This window comes from Pan troglodytes, chromosome 22, assembly GCF_028858775.2.
Source record: "Pan troglodytes isolate AG18354 chromosome 22, NHGRI_mPanTro3-v2.0_pri, whole genome shotgun sequence".
NCBI lineage: Eukaryota > Metazoa > Chordata > Mammalia > Primates > Hominidae > Pan > Pan troglodytes.
This window is the reverse complement of record NC_072420.2, coordinates 15344074-15366497: the sequence shown is the minus strand read 5'-3', so window position 1 is coordinate 15366497 and position 22424 is coordinate 15344074. Positions and strand designations below refer to the sequence as shown.

Genomic DNA, 22424 nt, shown 5'->3' with positions numbered 1-22424 from the left:
AAATTTACCTATATTTTGCAGGAGAAAAAAAAAAACTCAGAGAGGGTAAGTGGCTTGCCTGAAACCCAGAATTGTTTAAGACAGAGAAAGGGAAGAGACCAAGTTTTGGGGAAGAAGCAAGCATCAGTAAACGAGAGTGAGCCACTCCTGCTTTTCACACTAAGTCAGTACTGAGTCAATGTACTTGTTCCTACACATTTGATACAATGTTTAAGAGCTTGGTTGTTCTCTGACATGAAACAGAGGTAGCATGGAATTCAAATTCTGTCACTTGCCTTCTGTCTTAATTTGAGCAAGACACCTAATCTCTGTAAAATGAGGACCATGGTAGCCTCTGGAGTTTTGGGGGTTGGGGGAGGATTAAGTAAATGTAAAACTCATGAATATATTGAGATCGTTACTATCCATACAAGCTCTCATCAGTATAATTAGTTTGTGTAAGAATTAGCCTAGGCTGGGCGTGGTGGCTCACACCTGTAATCCCAGCACTTTGGGAGGCTGAGGTGGGCGGATCACGAGGTCAGGAGATCGAGACCATCCTGGCTAACACAGTGAAACCCCGTCTCTACTAAAAAATACAAAGAATTAGCCAGGTGCAGTGGCGAGTGCCTGTAGTCCCAGCTACTCGGGAGGCTGAGGCAGGAGAATGGCATGAACACCGGAGATGGAGCTTGCAGTGAGCCGGGATCAGGCCACTGCACTCCAGCCTGGGCGACAGAGCAAGACTCCGTCTAAAAAAAAAAAAAAAAAAAAAAAAAAATTAGCCTAACTTAAATCTGTAAATATGTAAAATTTATCTTTAGCTTTGTTATATTTTTCTTCATAAACCCATTTCTCACCTCTGATTTGATTATGTTATATAACATTTCCATAAGGCAAAACTCTTAGATTTTTTAGAGTTAGATGGAATCTTAGGGATTTGTTATATACAAACCCACATTACACTGCAAAGTGTACTTTTTACCATTTACTTTCTAAGCTACCTGTTATTGACTTCAGCAATGACAGTAAGAATGATAGGAAAGAAAAAGAAATGGCTAATAAGCAGTTTGGGGGACGGGGAGAGATAATAATGTACATTGTTCAGCTCCATGTCTGCCACTAGGAAAAACAGAGCAAGCTGAAGCACTATATTTCACAAACGGGAAGAACCACAAGAATGAAGTCATTTGATGAAGACCGATATGGTTATTCAGTGAGAGAACTAGATTCCAGGATTCCTAACAAGTGGTCCACTGTTTATTCCACAATGTTGTGCTGATTTATACACTAGTTCCCCCTTACCTGCAATTTTGCTTCCTGCGGTTTCAGCTACCCACGGTCAACCGTGGTCCAAAAATATTAAATGAAAAACTCCAGAAATAAACAATTCATAAGTTTTAAATTACTTGCTATTCTGAGTGGCCTGATGAAATATTTCACTGTTCTGCTCTGTCCTGTCTGGGAAGTGAGCCATCTCTTTGTCTAGCACATCCATGCTGTGTGGATGCTCCCCACACATTGCTCACTTAAGAGCCTGGGTTATCCGATCAACTGTCATTGTATTAAAGTGCTTGTGTTCAAGGAACTCTTATTTTTCTTCATAATGGCCCCAAAGCACATGAGTAGAAATGCTGGCGTCTGGGTCTATTTTATTATTAGTTATTGTTGTTAATCTCTTACTGTGCCTAGTTTATAGCTTGAACTTTATCATAGGCATATACATCATTTCAAAAAGCATAGTATATAGAGAGTTAGGTACTATCCAAAGTTTCATTCAACCACTGGGGGTCTTGGAATGCATCTTTTGTGGATGAGGTGTGCCTACTGCACTCCCATTGTAGTGACACATAAATTAAGTAGAATTTTGAAACTGAAGAATTGTGTACCTTTTAAAAGAATTTTTGAACAGACTCAAGACCAAAAAGGGTGAATTATTATAAATAAATGAAAGATCACAGAGTGATTACTCTTCTTACATCCTACTCTCTGCCAGGTAATTTCTTTCCCTTAAATCTCAGCAAAAGTGGGCTCAAACAGAACCTAATTTCCCTTGATATTTATGCAAATAACAGAAAGAAATTCCCCACAGGGACAGACTTGCACCTAAAATCTGTGGAACCAGAGCAAGAATGCAAATAAATGCTCACATGTTGCATTTCCAATTACTTAAAAGTCATTGATGGAACTAAAAGACTCAAGTTCTATTGCTTTCTCTGACCAATACACCTTCCAAGCCACCTGGAAGGCAAGGATCAGATGAGAATGTCTGGATTCCTGAGACTTCCTCTGGGGGACATGGCAGTCCTTGATGAGTCAGTCTCAGCCAAGGCTTTTGCTGCTCTTCTCCCCCTCCCAAGCTCCATTTTGCACTCTCAGAAGCTCTGTACATCTGCAGATACCTCAGCTGCCACGTCCAGACTCTGCCCACTCTCCCACCCGCAAGAGAAACATCCTCAGGCCAAAGAATGATGCATGCCACAGGGCAGTCTGTCCATGAGAGAACAAACTTGAGGAATGAGAACCCAGGTCCCAGGAACAAGCTTCCATCATTTGAGCAGAGAATTCTGGGACCTGAGTACCTAGATGGTCAAGAAGCAGGAAATGGGGAGGACACTCCTAGGCAGAGAGCCATGAAGGGAAGGCTAGAGTGGGAACTGACTAAAGCATGAAGTACAGGGCCAGGTTCATTTGGCCCAGGTTTAGGGGGCAGCATTGCAGGACATCATGCTGAATGTAAGCTATTATTTAATGTAGTGTTTGATATCAAAATCCATTTTTGTCTTGCTCCCTACAGTGGCTAAGGAAATCATACTCTATAGAGCTAATCTTTTACAGATTATCTCTTGATCTAGTTATCTAGTTTTCATTGTGAGTATAAGTCTTTATGTATTTTTTATCCAGCATTCAAAAAATCAAAATTCCAGAATATTCACTTTTAATAACACATTCTATTTCTGGCATAAAAATTTTCTCTACTTTCCACCTTTCTGATTGTCATGGAAAAGACAGAAATATTGAGGTAATTTGAAAGAAGTTAAAGTTACATTTTTCTAACTCTGGCAAATTTCTGATTGTGAGTTGGTAACATCTATTAATAGAGATCTATTAACATCTATCAGCCCAACTTTAAGAATATTACTGCTTTTATTCTGCTACAGTAGAGGACACTTGTACCTAAAAAAAATTATACAAATGCAGAAAAGGTGGGATTTCTGTTTCCAAAATTGGATATTTAAACAACAGCAAATTCCACAGGTTTCAAAAGACATACTGTTTATATTTTATGGCAAATTACATATTTAACTTAAAGCTTACACTCTGCCTACTTTTGGAACTATATTTTCTAAAGTCATTCAATCTATATTTCATGTGACCTTTAAAATAAATGGCCACACACACAAGAAAGACACTGGCTCATAGCATTCCATAGCACCTTGTTAACTCCTGAGGGGATACACTTTCAGATTCATCTGTTTAACAAACAGCTACTGAGTGCCTGTAATTTGCCTAGCATGAGGCTACCTAAGTGACAGGGATAGAGAAATGACAGACTCCATGCTTCTCCTAGTCTAGGAGGCACTCCTAGACATCTGTTTTCTACACAAGAAGCATAAATTACTACTTAACCTTTCTGAGAAGGCAAGGAATCATTTCCAAAGTGCTAGACGTTAAGAAAAGAGGAAGTTTTTTTGTTAAGGATGCCAACAGTCATCTGACAATGCACCAAATAATTTTGCAAATAGAATATTTGTAATATGAGAAAGGTGGAAAAACAAGGAATTTTTAAAATAGTACTACAAAACTAATGTGCGTTAGCTTAGGTCCGAAAGAGAAACATCAGCAAAATGACTTTGTTGTTGAATTTCATGGCATTAAAATAATAAATTGTACTGATCTTGTTATAAACCAATTTCATATTTTTAGGACTTTATATCCAGGACAAGTGTCAGGTGAGCTAATGGATACTAGTTCATGTAGAAAATAATGAGACATAGTTCTATATTTCTTCTTTTATCTTGAAATTATGAAATAGTTAACTGGTTTTACAGTTAGTTTGCTGTGCTGCTCTGGAAAGGTATAGGAAAAGGATCTAGAAAAGTACAGGAAAAAATATGATGGTCTCTACATGACAAACCATCTACAGCTGTAAAAAGAGATGATGGTACATTACCCAACTTTAGGATAATGCTGGATATCAAACATTCTTGCATCTTACACACTGGATAAGCATCAAACCACTTACTTTATTTTAAAATGTCCATACATCTTAATTTAATATTCTAGGGCTAGAGTAACAAAAATTGATAAATAAAACTAAATAAATAGTTAATTCTTAAAAGTTGAACAAACATCAATCCCTTTTGCCTTTCCCAATTTCTTTCTTTTGTTTTCTCTTCCTCAATGTGCTATATTATATCTAGATGTTTAAAATATTTATTATTTATTTCACATGTATGTTCCCTGTTCTTAATTGAAAAGTAGATATAATGTTTAGAGTGATTATGTTCTCGACTTGGACTAGAGTTTATAAGTAATCTAATTTCTTATTTCATAAATGAATAAACAGGCCCCAGGGACCTTAAAACTTTTCTGAAAAATCACAAATGAGTTTGATTTAACTGATGTGTCTCACTGTATTTGCTTCTTTCCTGTGGAAAGGAAGGTGCCCCGCCCCTGACTTAAGCAGGATGAATGAAAATTTATAGCATGAAATTACGCAATTAATGAACTTTCAAAATGGGTACGTATACTGTATCTTAAGTTTATTTTTTATTGTGTCCTTACCTTTTTCTTGTTCACTGATGACTTGGTGCAAATTAGTGAGATTTTTGGTTTTACACAGCAGCTCCTGGTATGTTCCCATTTGAGTTATTCTGCCACTTTTCATTACAACAATAAGATTGATTTGTGGCAGAAGTGTGAGATTGTGTGTCACTAAAATACAAGTCTGAAAAACAAAGTGTTTTATCTCAGAGATTACGAAAAATGGCTTTTTAAAAAAAGCTACAGTGACTTTTTTCCTTTACTATTTCAGAGTATGATTTTTGGTAGGTGCCAGTTTAAGGCAGCATCTATATATTTTACAAGGAATAATGACATGCTGCTAGATGAGAAAATAGTTTCTAAATGTGATTTTTAACACTTTAGTTCGGGCATTTTTTTCGTTCATTAGAAATGATTCAATTTAATTGCAAATTTAAAACAATTTCATATATGTCATTCTTGCTTATTTTTAAATATACAGTACCATTACAAAAAAGTGTTTAATCCAAGTCATAATTCATAGTCCTTATTTTTAAATCATTCATATTATTTTATACATATACATACAATTAAGTGTGACATTTTTAATCTTGGGTTTATGTCAATATATAAAGATGTTTGTTTATTTTTACTGAGACATATATTTTATAATTTTATACATATATTTTCAAAGTTCTCTATATTAATAATTCCATAAACACATATTATGAAGAAATGAATGTGGCTTTGGAGTCAGACATACTTTTAAAAATCTCTATTGTTCTTAAGTTGAGCAACCTATATCAAGTCATTGTGAGCCCTGAGCTCCTTTATATGTGAAATAGGGATTGAACTAATTTACCCTGTGAAATATGGCATGTACTGGTAAATACTAATTTTCATCTTCTTGGCCCTTTAACAAAACAGCTGAATCACGATGATTGCTGTGATAATAATATCAAATTGCTATGTTAATAATATAAAATTTTATTAATATTTTGGTGTGCACCAAAATACCATTGTAAAAATCACTTGAGTCAACAACAATTCATTATGGCACATAAATCCCCTTAGGATATGGTATTAGATGAAGAGATAACAATCACATAAATTGTCACCAGAGTAAACTTGTAAGTAAAACTTTAAAAATTACCCATTGACATTTGCCTGCGAAATTGCAATCTGAGCATCCTATTTTTTTCATGTGAAATGTGACTACTTTGCTTAAACAAATAAACAAAATAGATGGAATTTTAGGCACAGTGCTAGATAGATCCCCTGCCCCACAAGAAAGCATAAATGAAACCATGGCTACCGGGTTTTTCAAAAGGCCCAAGGACCCTATCACTTTTTCAAAAAGCTGCTTTCCAACATGAACATCAATAGCAGACAAGGGATCATCCAGGAGGTAGATGTCAGCCCCACTGTAGACAGCTCTGGCCAGGCTTACTCGATGTTGCTGGCCCCCACTTATATTCACACCCTGAAAATGGAGCAGAAGAAAAACAAGACCAGAGGAAATGTGTATACATCTCAAAGCACGTGCAGTTACATCCAAATGCTATTCTATAGCATGGATAGATAGCAACCCAAGATGAACGCTCCAACCTTTCTTTATCTACGACTTTTCAGTCCTAGCCCCATCTCATTTCCTAGCATTACTAACTTGCACAAATTAGAAGATATATCTACTTTCTCTTAAGTGCTTACTCTTAACTATTAAGGAGATGCTAACGATTAAGGAGAACAGAATTTCCGAATCTCTAACTCTGAAAAGTCGTGCCTGTAGAATATTAAACAAGACTTTTGGCTGCCAACCATATACTGGCCCTAGTGATTATTTTTAATTTGACACATAGGAAATTGAAAATAATAGCTAAATTACTAAAGAAGTGATCAACATGTCCTATTTTCTCCTGTAGAAAGATTAGTACAAGTCTTGTTGGCAAAAGTACAACTCTAAGAAGCAAGAATAGGGAATATTCATCACTCCATGTGAGAATTAAAGTTGACACGTACAACCATGTATGAAGAATTATGGAGCCAGGCCCAATTTACTTGATTTATTTTATATTTAGTGTTTACAGATCTGGTTTAAAATCTCTCAGTGCAGCACAGAACTTAGCCAATGACCTGTAATTATAAAATGCCATTGCCTCTTTGCATTTTTCATCCTTCTCCTACTCAGCAAACATCTTCTGGGTATGACTATATTTTGAGTACTATGCTAGTGCTTGGGATTTAAAGATAAGTGAAACAGAGTCTGTCATGAGGAGGTCACATTTTAGCAAGGGGCATAGGCATTATACACCCTCCTCTCACACACTTATATACACACATGAAGGAATGTAATATGTGTGTGTGCATATGCTTATAATAGCACCTAAGTCATATGTTTGTTGGGAGCATTCAATAAGATTAGAGTAAAAATTTTAGGAAAAATCCAACACTCCGTATGGATACAATCAACATTAGCTATTATCATCCAGTTACTCTTCTTTCCAATTCACCCTCTATCTTGTCATCACTTTTCTGTAATTATGTCATCATCTTGCATGAAAACCTTGGATATCCGCAGCTCCCTCTTTTCATCACTCATGAGCAACAGCAAAAACAACAAATTATTTAGTATAAATCTAAGATGCTTATATTCTGGCATTAACTCATCTCTTCACCCACTCTCCCAATGTTGCCTACAAGTGACTGTGGTTTGCCAAGCAGACTAACCTGGTCTTTCATACTGGGAAGAGGCTATTCACTCTGCTTGGGAGACCACATCCTTCTGTTTTAACTTAAGGGCTACTCACACTGAAATGTCCTCCGAAGGCAACTTTCCATCAGGTGTCCCAAGTGAAGTGATTCATTCCCCTCCTTCCTGTCTTGCTGCGCTTTGTGTATTCATCCCATTGCTAGAATTGGCAGTATTTATCTCAGTCTCTCTCACTAGCCTATGAGCTCCTGCCTAGTTAATCCTTGTGTTCCTGACACCCAGCATCTAACGCTAGATGATTCATAAATATTGATAAAGACAACTGATTAGTATTATTGGCAGAGGTCCACCAGACTGCAAATCCCTTGAAGGCAGAGTGGTAGAGCTCTCACTCACCATTGTGTACCCCATAGCAGAATAAGGGCATATAAAAAATTAATAAATGTGGTCAAATGAAGAATGCCAAAAGAAAAGATGAATACAAGTAGGGGAAAAGTCTACAGTCATTGCCTTTATTGTCTCTTAAGCACCTGTAAACAGATTTCATTTTGAAATATTCAATTACATGTGTAAAGTTCAAATGCAGATTGGGATAAATTTAATCATAAAAATAAGACGTTATGAATGGCAATAGCATTCAATGCCTATATTAAATCTATACTTCTTAGTTTGGATTTGTTTCCCTTTTTAAGATTTTTTATAGTTACAAAATATCAGATATTTCATATTTTTAGAGATTGGGTTTATCAGCATCTTGTTCAACATGTATTAACAAGTTTGAAGAAGAATTCACATTTCTGCCTTTTAGCTATGGAATCACTTTGCTTAGAGATGGTGAAGATGCAAGAAGAAATCCAAGGGTTGGAAAAAATAAACCTATTTGAAACTATTGAGAATATACATCTGTAACGTTATAGATTATAAATGAAGTAATTCTAGTTACAAGGTAAATTCTGGCTCATCCTGGATTTTATATATTTCTACGTTCTACAATTTTGTTATATATTTCTTGTATTAATCTCTATAATGGGCTTATTAGATAACATGAGGGCAGGTGTAAAGATGTCTAACAATTGTATGCTCGTTCTCTTTTCAGAGATTCAAAGCACTCAGTAAGGATTATTTATTCATCTTTATAGCACACATGAATTGTAGGCAGAGGCTACATTTGCATTCATGTTTAATTAATGGAGATTTTAGTCGGGGGGTGGAGATAATCTCTCGTGGTTCATACTTCGGCTCATGATATATATATTTTTTAAATCCAAAACACTGAGCAGAGTAATGACTATTTACTAACACAATGAAAATGAAATAGAACAAAGAGAGACGATTGGGAAACAAGTTCCACTTAAGCAGGAATGAGCAAACGTGGAGAAGGCACGTTCATAACAGTGTTGTTATCAGAGCTTCTTTAGAATCTGGACTCGGGTGCCACTGCTGGAGACTGATGCTCTTTCGCTCCTGTTTTAGCCTTGACTTTGCGCACCAGAGATACAGGAATAAACAAAACTATTAGTCACTCTTTAGAAAGTGAACTGCATTGTGCCAGCCACCAAAACAAAAGTATGATGATCTAATTAATGGGCTTTTATTCCCCCACGTGGATACTAACAACAGAATTTCCGACTGATTTTTAATCTGTTTTCCAAACAGTCAATTATAAATAATTACTTGTCCTTAATACTGCCGTCTCTTACATAGGAATTACATAATAATTTTTTAAAATTATAGTTGTATAGCTCTTCGAGACTTCAAGAAAAAGGCCATAAACATTTTATTAGCACAGCTGAATGGGATTATATTTCTTTACATGATAAATTACAGTTTCCTTACTCTTTCTCCAATCTCAGTTTGATCTCCCTTTGGCAACTGCTCCAAATCTGGAAGGAGAGCACAGGCTTCCAATACTTGCTCATAAAACTCTTTCTTCATGATGGAGCCAAAGAGAATGTTTTCTTGCAAAATGCAATTCTGAATCCAGGCCTGCTGAGAAACATAAGCCACAGAGCCCTAAAAAAGAAAGAGGTTAAAAAAAAATTCTTAACTAGAGAAAAGGAGAAGTTGCATGCTCCATAGTAAAGGAACATATTTAATTAATGGTTTTGCCTTCTTTAGCTTTAAAATAGAAATAAAAAAATTAATATAGATAAATATAATTATATAGATCATGGCACCATATTTTATGTTTTATTGGAATTTCCTCTAAATGAGTTACTTTGTGCTTTTTATTTACTTTCACTGTAGCTTCTATCTAAGTTATCTGTCTCTAGTGGTATTCTCTGGAAGCAGATGCAGAGTGTGATAGTTTGCTAGAGCTGCAATAACAACATACCATGGACTGGGTGGCTTAAACAATGGAAATTTATTCTCACAATTCTGGAGGCTAGAAGTCCGAAATCAGGTGTTAGCAAGGTTGATTTCTACTGAGGCTACTCTCTTCAGCTTGTTGATGATTGTAATTTTCTTGTGTTTCACATGGTCTCTCTCTCTCTCCCTCTTTGTGTGTGTGTGTGTGTGTGGATGCTAATTCCTCTTATAAGGACACCAGTGATATTGAATTAGAACCCACCTTAATGAGCTTATTTTAACTTAACTAGCTCTTTAGAGACCTTGTGTCCAAATACAGTCACATTCTGAGGTACTGGGAATTAGAACTTCAACATATGAATTTTGGGGAACACAATTCAGTCTATAACACTGAATCAGATTTTGGGGCTCAAGTTGTTTATTTGGGATCAACCCCTGTGGAAGGAAAGGAAGAGGGAAGATTAGGCAGAGGGAGAAGCCACAGATGCAGATGTGACACAGAACCAAGAAAGCTTTGGCCAATCCTCCAGAGTGCCATGGAAGAGAATTGGTCATCAGAGCTGTCCCAAGTCAGGCTGAGCAAAAGTGGGACCCTGGGACAGGCCACTATCTGAAGTCCAGGCCAACCTTGAAGGAGATGACTTCCTGTTCATACTCCCACAGCTGGGACTTGTAGGAGTCTTAACTAATAGGAGGATCTGGGTGGCAAATCTCCGTGTGTTATACATTAACCACTGATCCCAAATTTATTTTTTATGATTTTATACCTTGAAATGATTTTTAAATATATGACAGTCTGCTGCATAAAATATCTTCTCAACTAACCCTTCTTTTCTAGAAAAAGAACCCACAGTATTTGCACTAGTGGCCTACCTTTCAATCTGCCCCATGGACTCAATCCAAACATTGATTTAGTATTTTAAGTACTCCACACTCTAACAATACCAGACACTTAAAGTACTTTCTGATATACACACATGTGCAGCCATTATTAGCCTTTTGATTTCTACCTACTACTTTAAAGGTGAAAGATTAACTTAGAATTCTTCTTTGTTGAGTATGTAAGGCACAGAGTGGCTTTTGATCAAAAACAATATAATTCTGATCTGACCTGATCTTGAACACAAAAGGAATTGTTCTCAAATTGCCTTGTGAAGTGAATAATCTAAACTTTGCTTTGAATTGCATATTAAGTCAGCACGTGACTGATAGATATTTTCAATATTTGCTATGTATTAAGCAAGTTGAGCAGTGCAGAGGATAAAAAACAAAGGAGAAGAGATTGAAGAACATGAGAAAACAGAAACTAAATACTACATTAAGAGGTATGGCCTTTTATTGGTATTAAAACAGTTGAAAAAGAGTTGATCAATTTTCATAGAGATGTAAATGTTCTTTTTTATTATTTCCTTTCACATACAAATGAAAACATTTTGTTTCATTCTTAATAATGAAACTATAATAGAAGTTTTGTGAATTCAAAAATGGTCTCCATATCGCTGATGTTTCTACCACAGAACACTGAATACTGAATACTTTTCATGAACGGTGCCTGGTGTGAGCTTTTGATACTGAGAAGAGTAGGGAATCTACAGAGAAAGTTTAGCGATAATAGGCAGTCTTAGAGTTTGAACATTGTGGATTAAAATATGCCTCAAAAAAGTAATCATCTGAAAAACCGAAAAATAGAAAGTGCACACAAAAGCACTTTGAAAATGCTGCTATAATGTTAATTTTACTTAAATAGAGATAATCAAGATGATACAAATTCTGAATAAAAAATATTTGGGGAAATAATTCAGAGTGTGATACTTCAAATCCTGCCATTGATCCAGGCCAAAATCTTCCTGAAGGCCAATGACCAGTTATCAAAACAGATAATATCTTTTTACTTGGGCATCTGTAATTTAATATAAACAAAGAATATACTCTCTGTTTTATCACTAATAATGGCATTATTACAGTTTCTTTCATCACTAGGAGCACCTTCTTAATTAAAAACATTCAAAGATATCAGAAATAATCTTTAAATCTTATTATGAGAGCCTCAACAATCGTAATAAAGATGATGATCATCATGCATATTCATAGAGAAGAGCTAGGCTAGGTCTTTGCACATTATCCTATGCAATTCTCACCCCAGCCTTTTCAGCTTATTACTATTATTAATGAATTAGGTGAAATCTAGAACTGACATTATTTTTATCTTTATCAATTTCTAATTATTTTTCAAGATCAAATAAAGGGCGACTGGTCTCCTCTCAGATTCTTTTTCGAACTCTTCGAAGCAGAATTTGTTCTTTTTTTGCTTTAATTCATTTTTTATATCTGATTTAGACCTTTTTATAATTGATTATTGCATTTCCCTCACTAGACTATGACCTTTGAAAGAAGAGGGACATATCTTATTCACGTTTACTTCTCTGGCAGAAAGTGCTAGGTACATAGCATGGGCTCAGTAATTGCTTAGTGAAAATAGCTGAAAAACTAAATAAAAATAAAATTAATATGACACTCATTATGTTTGTAATGTACACCCAAGTAAAAGGTACAGCTATCTTGAACTGCAGAGAAATGGCTAATTGCAATTGCTACAAACAGCATAGTGCTACAAAGATAGTATATTTAAGGCTTAAAAATAGTGGTGTTCTTTAAGTGCAACCTTATTAGAAAAAGTCATAGGAATCATATTTGGCCCTAGACTAGGTAACAGTCATGCCGAGATAAAAGAGAATAACAAAAAATTAGTTACCAAAGGACTGGAATCAGGAAAGATATAAGAGTATAAAGAAATATATGAGGAAAAATAAAAGGAGTTAGAGTTGATTTTTCCCAGAGAGGAAAGAAAAAATAAGAGAGTGGAGAGATACTGATCTCAGGATACACAGAGCTTATTCATCTTGTCACAGGTAAGAAGAAAAGATTGGGCTACTTAGTATTTTACCTAAGAGCTGATTACATGTAAGGAAAAACTCATTGGGTAGTCTACTGTTTCAAAAAGAGAAAGCTGATTAAGAACTTGTTCAATTCTTATTCTTATTGACCTTTAAGAATAGAACAATTAGTCAAGAGTAGACCTCTTCATGGTCCTAATGCTGAATCTTAAATGTAAGTTATTAATAACTTTATTTTTCTGAAGTTTCTTTTTGGTCAAAGATCCTACCCGAGATTGGCTGCAAGACTTCTTAGAAATGAAATGGCTGTAATTACTTAGGGAACCTTGCTGAATAATACATAGAAACCTAATCAAATTACAATATAAATCACATTTGTTTCTCTATAATTGGTTGCAATTCAGTTAATATCATCAAACAATTACCATAAGCATTTATAAATGATTTGCTGAAGTATTTGGAGAACAGAATTCTGTCATTAATCTACCCATCATTCATCAATTTCTATGGAAATTGAAATGTTTGTTATAAACTAGAAATGCCCATTAAATGCTTGCATCTTCAATTCAACCTGATAAATTCTTATTGACACTAATGACAAGTTGGCTATAGCTTGTTACATTAGGAGATGTTGAAAGAATGTATTTTTTATTTTACCTTTCTTTGAACTACTCCGGTAAGTTTCTCCATTTCCCCTAGAATGGCAGAAAGCACGGATGATTTTCCAGACCCAACTTGCCCTACAACAGCCACTAAAGCTCCTTCTGGAATCTTTACTTTCAAGCTGCATGAGAAGAAAGGGAGACAACATAGGAAATTCTTCCTATGATTGTTTTTAAAATATATTCCTAGATAAGTCACTGTATGCAGCACTTAGCATCATCCCTGAAATTGTTGCTTTTCACCTTTTTCTACAAACACCTACCCTTCCAAAATGCAAACAAATGAACAATAAAGTGCTGCAGAAAGAAGAAATAATAGAAAAAAGGACAGCAAAATCACCATGAAAATGAAAGGTAAAATGAGAGGTTAAAAGTCTTATTAATTTCAGTATATTAATCTTATTAAAAACCTCCAAGAAATAAAAATATGGAGCATTTTAGAACCCAATATTAACATTAAAAAAAATTCTCCAAACCACGACTTACTCTTTTAGAACTGGCATTCCTGTTTTATCCCAGGAGAAAGAAGCATCTGTAAATCCAATAGCATGATCTAAGGAAGAAAAAAAAATATACAATGATGCATTTTAGAACCAATTACCTTCAACCCAGAAGTCAAATAAGTAATGAATGAAAAGAGGAAGTGCTGACCTCCTGCATAGTTTGTTTCAATACTTTGAGGAAGAAGCTCCTCAGTGTTGAGAAAGTCTTCCAAACGGCCCAGGGATATCTTTGTCTATCAAAATAAGCACAGATGGAATTTATCTTGGGTTCAAGTAGAATTTAAACTAAAAAATGTTTACTATGTTTTACAGGCTAAGTAGAATTTTTACGCAAATTAAAGATATTGAGATAAATATAGCAAGCATAGTTTGAATTGATTTAATGTTACAAATACATTCATTTCTAAAGACAAAGGGCAGTTTCAAGAATCAAAGATCAAAGCTAATGTCATCTATGCAGAAAGTTATGAGAAAAAGAAATGAAAATCCTATTTATTATTCTAGAAAAGCCATAATAACTCTTAATTATTATAGAAAGATTGATTTTTTTCCCAACTTCTTTGAGGTATAATTGAGACAAATTATACATATTTAAGGTATACAACTTTTTTTATATACATGCACATTTTGAAATGATGACCACAATCAAGCTAATTAGATTATGTATCACCTCCCGTAGACACCTTTATTTTCCTGTGTATATGAATACCTAACATCTACTCTCTTAGCAATTTTCAAGTATACAATACACTATCATTAACCATAGTCACCATGCTGTACATTAGGTCTCCAGAACATATTCATCTTATAACTGGAAGTTTGTAATCTTTGATCAACAACTCATTCACCTCACCCCACCCCAATGTCACCCTTGAGACTTAATAAGCACTTTTCTTCACTCTGCTTCCGTAAGTTAGACTTTTTTAGATTTCGCATATAAGTGAGATAATAGAGTATTTGTCTCTTTGTGCCTAGTTTATTTCACTTAGTATAATATTCTGCCATGTTGAATAATATTATATTGTTTGTATATTTTCTTTATCAATTTTTTTTGCCAATGGCCACTTAGGTTGTTTCTATATCTTGGCTCCTGATAATGCTGTAATGAACATGGGAGTGCATATATCGCTTCAACATAGTAATTTTATTTCCCTTGGATATTTTCCCATAAGTGGGATTTCTATCTCATATGGTAGTTCTATTTTGAATTTTTTGAGGAACTTCCATACTGTTTTCCATAACGGGTGTACCAATTGATGTTCCCACCAACAGTACACAAGGGTTCCCTTCTCTTGACATCCTTGCCAACATTTGTTATTCTTTGACTTTTTGATAATAGCCATCCTAACAGGTGTAGGGTGATATTTTCTTGTGATACAGAAAAATAAGGCTTTAAAAGCAACTTTAAGATTGGTGAGTGAATTCTGCTACTGATGATAAACAAAACTATAATGTTGATAATAATAACATTCAATTATAGTAAAATAGGAAATAGTAATATAGTAAAATAGCTATAAAATGTTTAGCTACATTAGGATAAATAAAATTACATTGTTTTCTGAAAACTGACTTACATACAATTTCTAGTACATTTTTATTTACTTTGTGCTAGGGGACTTGTATCGTTAACACATAAGATGTAATTGGGCTGTAGTTTTGTTTACCAAGTGTGTCAAGTCAGAACATACAGTTAGCTTTTTCTTTTTTTTCCATTTTGGAAAAATGGTCTCCTTAAATGAAGGTAGCAGAGTACTGCTAGCAATTGGAAAAGGCTTTGATATCGGACCTTTAGCTAGATTCTAATTTCAAAACTAGAACCAAACTGTTACTCTAAGAACTGACATTTTCTTTATGAGAAGCGTGCTATGAAATCAAATGCTAAAAGCATCACATCAGCGGCTCTTCTATGCCCTCTGTTGGTTATTTTAAGAAAAATAACATGAAAAAGATGTAACAAAAATAGCTACATTGGTTTTTACTATTCAATTATGTTACTCCTTATTCAAATAATATTTTTTTAAAGAGCGAAGTTCTTAGATTAAAGGATGATTCCAAGAAGCAAATATTCACTTTGTTTATGAATTCAGACTTGAGGAAAATAATTGAATGGAGGATGGCCAAACCTGACATCCAAAAAATGTAACCATAAATCTCAGGGCAAAAGGATCAAGGAACTTGTCTGGGTTTCTTGTGGCTTTAGCATCCATCTACTCATTGTATCTAGCATCTAAACAGCCTCCAGGAACTGGAGATTACAACTAAGAGCAGGCTGACCCAGACATCTCACACTTGGCTTGTTGGCTGACTGATATTATCAATGTGCTTTTCTCCCTGCTTATTCATTCAGTATAGATGAAATACTGCTGAACCCTGGGAAAACATTCGATCTAGTTTCATACAAAGCACCTAATTATAACTTTTCCGTTGGAAACAGGAAATGAATCCTGTGATGGCACAGTGGCTAACACCAGCTTTAAAAATGCTAAGTAGAGAATCTAACACTTAACAAGAAAACAAAATAACATATTGAAATATTTAAAAGTCACTTTGATGGAAAAAAAGCACAAGCAAGGAAGACAAGATTCTTTTTATTCTATAATGTTCTCTAGTATTCATTAATTCAGGAAAACTAATTTTGAATGCAGTGTTAAACAACTACATAAAGTGAAATAAAATAAAATTAAAAAGACAAAGAAATAAAATGTCACAAACCATAGACTCCAGTAAAGGAATAATTCCTAGTTTAAGGTATTCTGCATGTACCTGGACCACAGCTGAGATCACGGTTGGTAACTCAAACAGAGGAATCCTTAAAATATTAAACAAAGACATCGATGTGAACACTTTAGTGGCTGTTAAAATGTTTCCTTCATCCAGTAAGAAATAGACACACAAGGTTGCCAGGGACACCTAAAAAATAGAGATGTGTTATTTTCTTCAAATTTCTACTGATAACAACATTATTAGTTACAGTCCCCAAAATTAGAAAATAAAATCTAAATAATTGTGTTTGTTTCCTGAAATTTAGTACTCTTGCTGAAGAACATAAAATATATTTTAGTAAGGGTCATAAACTCATGTATCTTGGACAATGACATCCTTGAGACCATGTGGTCCAGCACTTTTCTTGTAAGACATGTTATATTCTTACCACAGTTATTATTCCCATTTACATTGTAAACCAGTTCATCATTTCTTTAAATTCAGAAGTTTTATGTAAACTTATATTCCAGTTGCATACATTCTGACATATATAATAATTATTCTTTCTTTGTGTCATAAGATTAACTGAGGAAGATATGAATAAATCATGGCTAAAATTTATATGCGTTCTTGTAAGTTTCATCTAGAAAAGGCAGGAAAAATTCATTCATGCATGAGAATGGACTTACTATCATGTATATAGTACTGGCTTAAGCAAATACATCTTGAATGGTCTTACCAATGTATTCCAAATGTAAATATTGCATTCACTTCCATAATACTCACGTTTGCTGACATACAAAAAATTAATTATCAACATAGAGTGGCAACTTTGATTAAAACTGATGCTCCGGTTATATGTGGCTTGCTTTTCCTTTGGCTTTTGCCCATGGCTTCATATCCCAAGGCAATTTATATTCTAGTTAAAATAGCATGGGATTCCCAATGTTTATGGTGTAATAGAAAGAGAATAATGTCGCTTCATGTCAATTCGCCTCTAAATACTAATTTTATAACTTTGAGGATGTTTCCAACTGCTCTGGACTTCCATTTCATCTTGTGAAATGAGAAAAATAATGCCTTATTATTGTGAGATTGAAATAAGGCAATGTATGTAACTTCCCTGACATTCAGTAACAACTCAATAAATGTTGCTTCTCTTCTCATCTCCATATAATATGCCCTTTGAGTCTGCTTAAAAGGAATCAGTCATACATATCAAGCTTTAAAACTGGAATGAAACTCTGAAATGTAGATGATATTTTTAAGAGATATAGGCATATATGAAAAATCTCTGAGAAATTTACAGAGAAGTAAATCTTATTGTGTTTAAAAAATACAGACCAATGAAAACACATACAGTATTTTCTCTTTCCTTGTCACTTTTGTTCTCTAATCCACATAAATTAATGAATGTATTTCTTGACAATTTTAATTCAGATACATAATATTTAACTTTATACATCTTAATTCGAAGTAATTTGGAGGTAAATCTGTAAATCAGATTTGAAAATCAAAACAGGAAATATGACATACACTCAGCAAGAATGGAATGCAGGTTAATGTCAACATGGAAAATACAGTAAGATACCTAGCTGATTTTTGAAATTCCAATTCCTGATCTCGAATTTTGATAATCTTATTTTTATAGGAGGGTTCCCATGCATAAAGTTTGAGGATCTGTAAATGAGTCACACGATAATGATCTGACAATCTATATCATAGAAGAAAAAAATGGACACATACAAACAAATAACACACACACACACAATCGTGAAGATAAAAAATGATGGTACAACCATAAAGAAAACTAAATTGCTTCCACTTTGACTGAATCAGAATATTTTCTTAAATTGCGGTATTTTGGGGGTGGGAGCAGAGCAGAAGGAGGGAATGACCATTCCCCAGCCTTATGTCTCCACCACCCCCAATAGCTTATTTCTGAGCCAGACTCTGGCAACATCCCAGCTGTAAGGCACGAACTCCATAGAACTCCATAGACAGTTTCTGTCTAGCTCAGTTCTGTCACTCTTCCTGCTGACCCAACTCTCACTTCTGCCTATTACCTTTTTCTTTATAGCTAAACTCTTCTCCCTGCCTTTCTAGTTTCTTTACGACAGATGTTTTGGTACTTCAAGCCATTCTCTGAAAGCTGATTAGTGTTTTGAGATTGTAAACTATTTTCTGAGACAGAAAATTTGGGGAAATAGGATCTTACACTGGCTTATTGCAAACACTTTAGAGTGAATTGACTTACATTCAAATTCCAGCTCTATGCGATGCTTATTTTATTTTATTTTATTTTATTTTTGAGGTGGAGTTTTGCTCTTGTTGCCCAGGCTGGAGTGCAATGGCGTGATCTCAGCTCACTGCAACCTCCACCTCCCTGGTTCAAGCGATTCTCCTACCTCAGCCTCCCAAGTAGCTGGGATTACAGGCATGAGCCACCATGCCCAGCTATTTTTGTATTTTTAGTAGAGACGGGGTTTCTCCATGTTGCCCAGGCTGGTCTCGAACTCCTGACCTCAGGTGATCTACATGCCTTGGTCTCCCCAAGTGCTGGGATTACAAGCATGAGCCACTGCGCCCGGCCACAATGCTTAATTTTATGTGACTGCTTGACTGGCTATGGGGCCCAGTTGTTTGTTCAAACAGGAGTCTAGATGTTTCTGTGAAGGTATTTCTTAGATGCTGTTAGATTTTCAATCAGTTAAACTCTGAGTTAGACAGATTACCCTCTGTTATATGAGTGGGCCTTATCAAATCAGTTGACAGCCTTAAGAGAAAAGGCTGAGGTTCCTCAGTGGGGAAGGAATTCTGCTTCCAGATTGCCTTCGGATTCAAGATTGCAGCATCAACTTTTGCTAGAATTTTCCATTTACCCACCTGTTCTACAGATATTACACTTGCCTGCCCCCACAATCAGATGAGCCAGTTTCTTAAATCTCTCTTCATATTTCTCTATATCTATATTTCTCTATATGAAATCTATTGATTCTCTTTCTGTGGAGAACTCTAATATACTCTCACTGGTTCTGTAAATTCAGACCTGACCCTTAACTGCTCAGTATCTTTGTTTCCTAGTTAATAAAATGCAAATGGGAAATCTTCTTCTTGAGGTTTATAAGAATTCCATGAGGAAACACATATAAAGTAATAAGCACAGCATTTGATGCATAGAAAATATTTAATAAATGGTAGCAATTATCAGTATTGTCAGAGAGAGGCTTTATAACACCTGTTATCAGACCCCAAGGATACTGACTGCTCTCACTTTTAAACTATCCCAGCTTTTCTAGAGAAAAATAATTTGCAACATACTATTTATAGAATAGCATTTATGTGATCATTTGTATCCCACATAAAATAACCTAAATGACACCTCATCACTTCCACTATATAAATCTGCCTTTACACTGATGGATGTATTATTACCACTCTTGCCTGCTTCATCGCATCTTTTCAACATAATACCTTAAAATAAGTAATATGTTGTGACTTTTAGGATATTTGTGTTTACTTGTGTGAGAAACAAAAAGAAATGGCTGCATTTTATTTGGCTTTGCATTTAAATGTTATTTTAGTAATAAGAATTCCTACAATATCTGAAATCTGAAATTTTCTGCCAACAATTATTATCTATCATCACTCTGAGATACTGAGAACACTACAAACTTCATTTGTATTACTATACTCAAAATAGATCCAAGGCATATCCCTTTCATACTACCTTAATTCCATGTAGGATTTCTTTGAGTAGTTTTATCTGTTTATCTTTGTTCTTTCTTTGGCTTTCCTATTTAATGGAAAGGAGATAAAAGAATATTTGACAAAATCGGTAATACTTTTACTGATATGTCCACAGCTATTTTAAAAATATGGTCTATTTTCTCTATTTTTACTTAAGATTTAATGGAGAAAAGCATCTTACAATATTTATACATTATTCTACTGACAATGTTGGAAGATAGTTATAAATAGGTAACTTGAGCATAGCCAACAGGCGAACAGTAGAATAGTAGAAAATATATTTATTTAAACATAATTTGTTTAAAATGAATAATAAAATAACACCCACATCCTACTAAAATAGAACACATTTCTAAAAACTCCATTAACTGTTTATATACATACTTAGAAGTGTCACAAGAATAAAAATAAGCCTCTCTATAAATGTTATTTGTTCTTTGGGAATTAGAATATTTAAAACGTATATTTTCAAATACCCTTCCTCCTCTTTTTATAAATGTTATGCAATTGTATTTTTATTCAAATATTTAACAATTATCATAATATTTTATACTTGTTTGGGTATCATTTCTTGTGTTTTCTCCATTAACATTGGCACTTTATATGTCATCAGTATTTGTATATCTTATGAAGAATGCATTACAAGCTAATGCGTCATATTCTGTGTGCAATTTAATACCACTAGTATTATGTGTGTGATTTAAAGGCATATTTTCTTTTCTTTTTCTTTTTCTTTTTCTTTTTTTTTTTTTTTTTGAGACGGAGTTTTGTTCTTGTTGCCCAGGCTGGAGTGCAATTGCATGAACTCGGCTCACTGCAACCTCCGCCTTACAGGTTCAAGTGATTCTCCTGCCTCAGCCTCCCGAGTAGCTGAGATTACAGCCACGTGCCACCACGCCTGGCTAATCTTATATTTTAGTAGAGATGGGGTTTCTCCATGTTGGTCAGGTTAGTCTCGAACTCCCGACCTTAGGTCATCTGCCCGCCTCGGCCTCCCAAAGTGCTGGGATTACAGGCATGAGCCACCGCGCCGGGCCTAAAGTCATATTTTTTATTTAGTATATTTGGATATAGTATTGAAATATCTTTGAAGGTTATAGGACTCTAGATTAAGGTTCAAAAAATATTCTTCCATTCTTAATAATGTGCCTTTAAATAGCAGTTTTTAAAATCCAGAATATATTTTTTAAAACTAGTTAAAAGTATTTGTTATAAACAAATCTGTTATTCTAAACACTAGCATGCTAAGTACCTTTACTTCATAAATATATGCGATTTTCTAGTTTTTATGTTTAAAAACCAGTCATCTTTTATTTGAAAAATTAAGAAAAATATAAAATACTATACAATTTTTAGTCACTTGGGGTATTAAAGTAAGAAGTAAAAATCTATCCTCCTTCTGTCTAATTCTACTTTACAGGTAACTATTCTTTAAAGACTGATGCTTTATCTCTAGATTACTTCTATGCTTATGCAAATATATTTATAGCTATGTATCTTCATCTATTTACTTCTCCATTACACACATATGTATAGGTATATTCACATTTTAATAATGGATCAATGATATAGCTACACATATGCATGATATATATGCATATATTTAATCTCCTTTTTGCTTTAAAATATGATTGACACGTTTCCATGTCAATATATATTGTTAATCTTTGGTCCATTTAAAATTATAAAATGTTTTCATAAGCAATACATCCACCTCTGTTAATTTAACATATGAAAGCATCTATCTCACTGCAGTGTGATTTCCTTCAATGCAGTGAACTCTGTGGTTTCTCCATTTCTTAGAGTACAGCATAGTGCACACTGTCTAACACATGGCGGGATGTCAAAACATATATTGATGGTAAGATGAATGACTGAATATAAAGGAAGAATATCAACATTAATTTAGTGAAGCATTTCCTGTCTGCTTGCTTCAGTACTTCACTTTTCAAACAACCAAGCATACCCCTACCTCCAGGCTGCATGCATACTCTTCCCTTTGCTTGGTATGTCTTTCCTTCAGATGTCCACTTGAATTACTCCTTCACCCTGTTGATATACCATTCCCTTCCTGAGGCCTTTCCTGATCCTAAATGTAAAATGGCATCCTTTGTCTCTTCATCACTGTATCTTTACTAAATCTTCTTCATATACAAATGTTTTCTCT

General features: G+C 34.5%; 1 protein-coding gene across 1 annotated transcript in view; it reads right to left on the bottom strand.

Annotated features, from left to right (window-relative positions):
- LOC474069 (multidrug resistance-associated protein 1-like) overlaps nt 1–22424 on the bottom strand; it is a 93005-nt gene that overhangs the window by 40513 nt on the left and 30068 nt on the right. The window contains 9 exon segments of the mRNA XM_009442609.4: nt 4768–4930; nt 6041–6208; nt 9272–9448; nt 13297–13423; nt 13788–13854; nt 13953–14037; nt 16568–16714; nt 18044–18187; nt 20238–20303. Coding sequence (XP_009440884.4) covers nt 4768–4930; nt 6041–6208; nt 9272–9448; nt 13297–13423; nt 13788–13854; nt 13953–14037; nt 16568–16714; nt 18044–18187; nt 20238–20303 — 1144 coding nt within the window.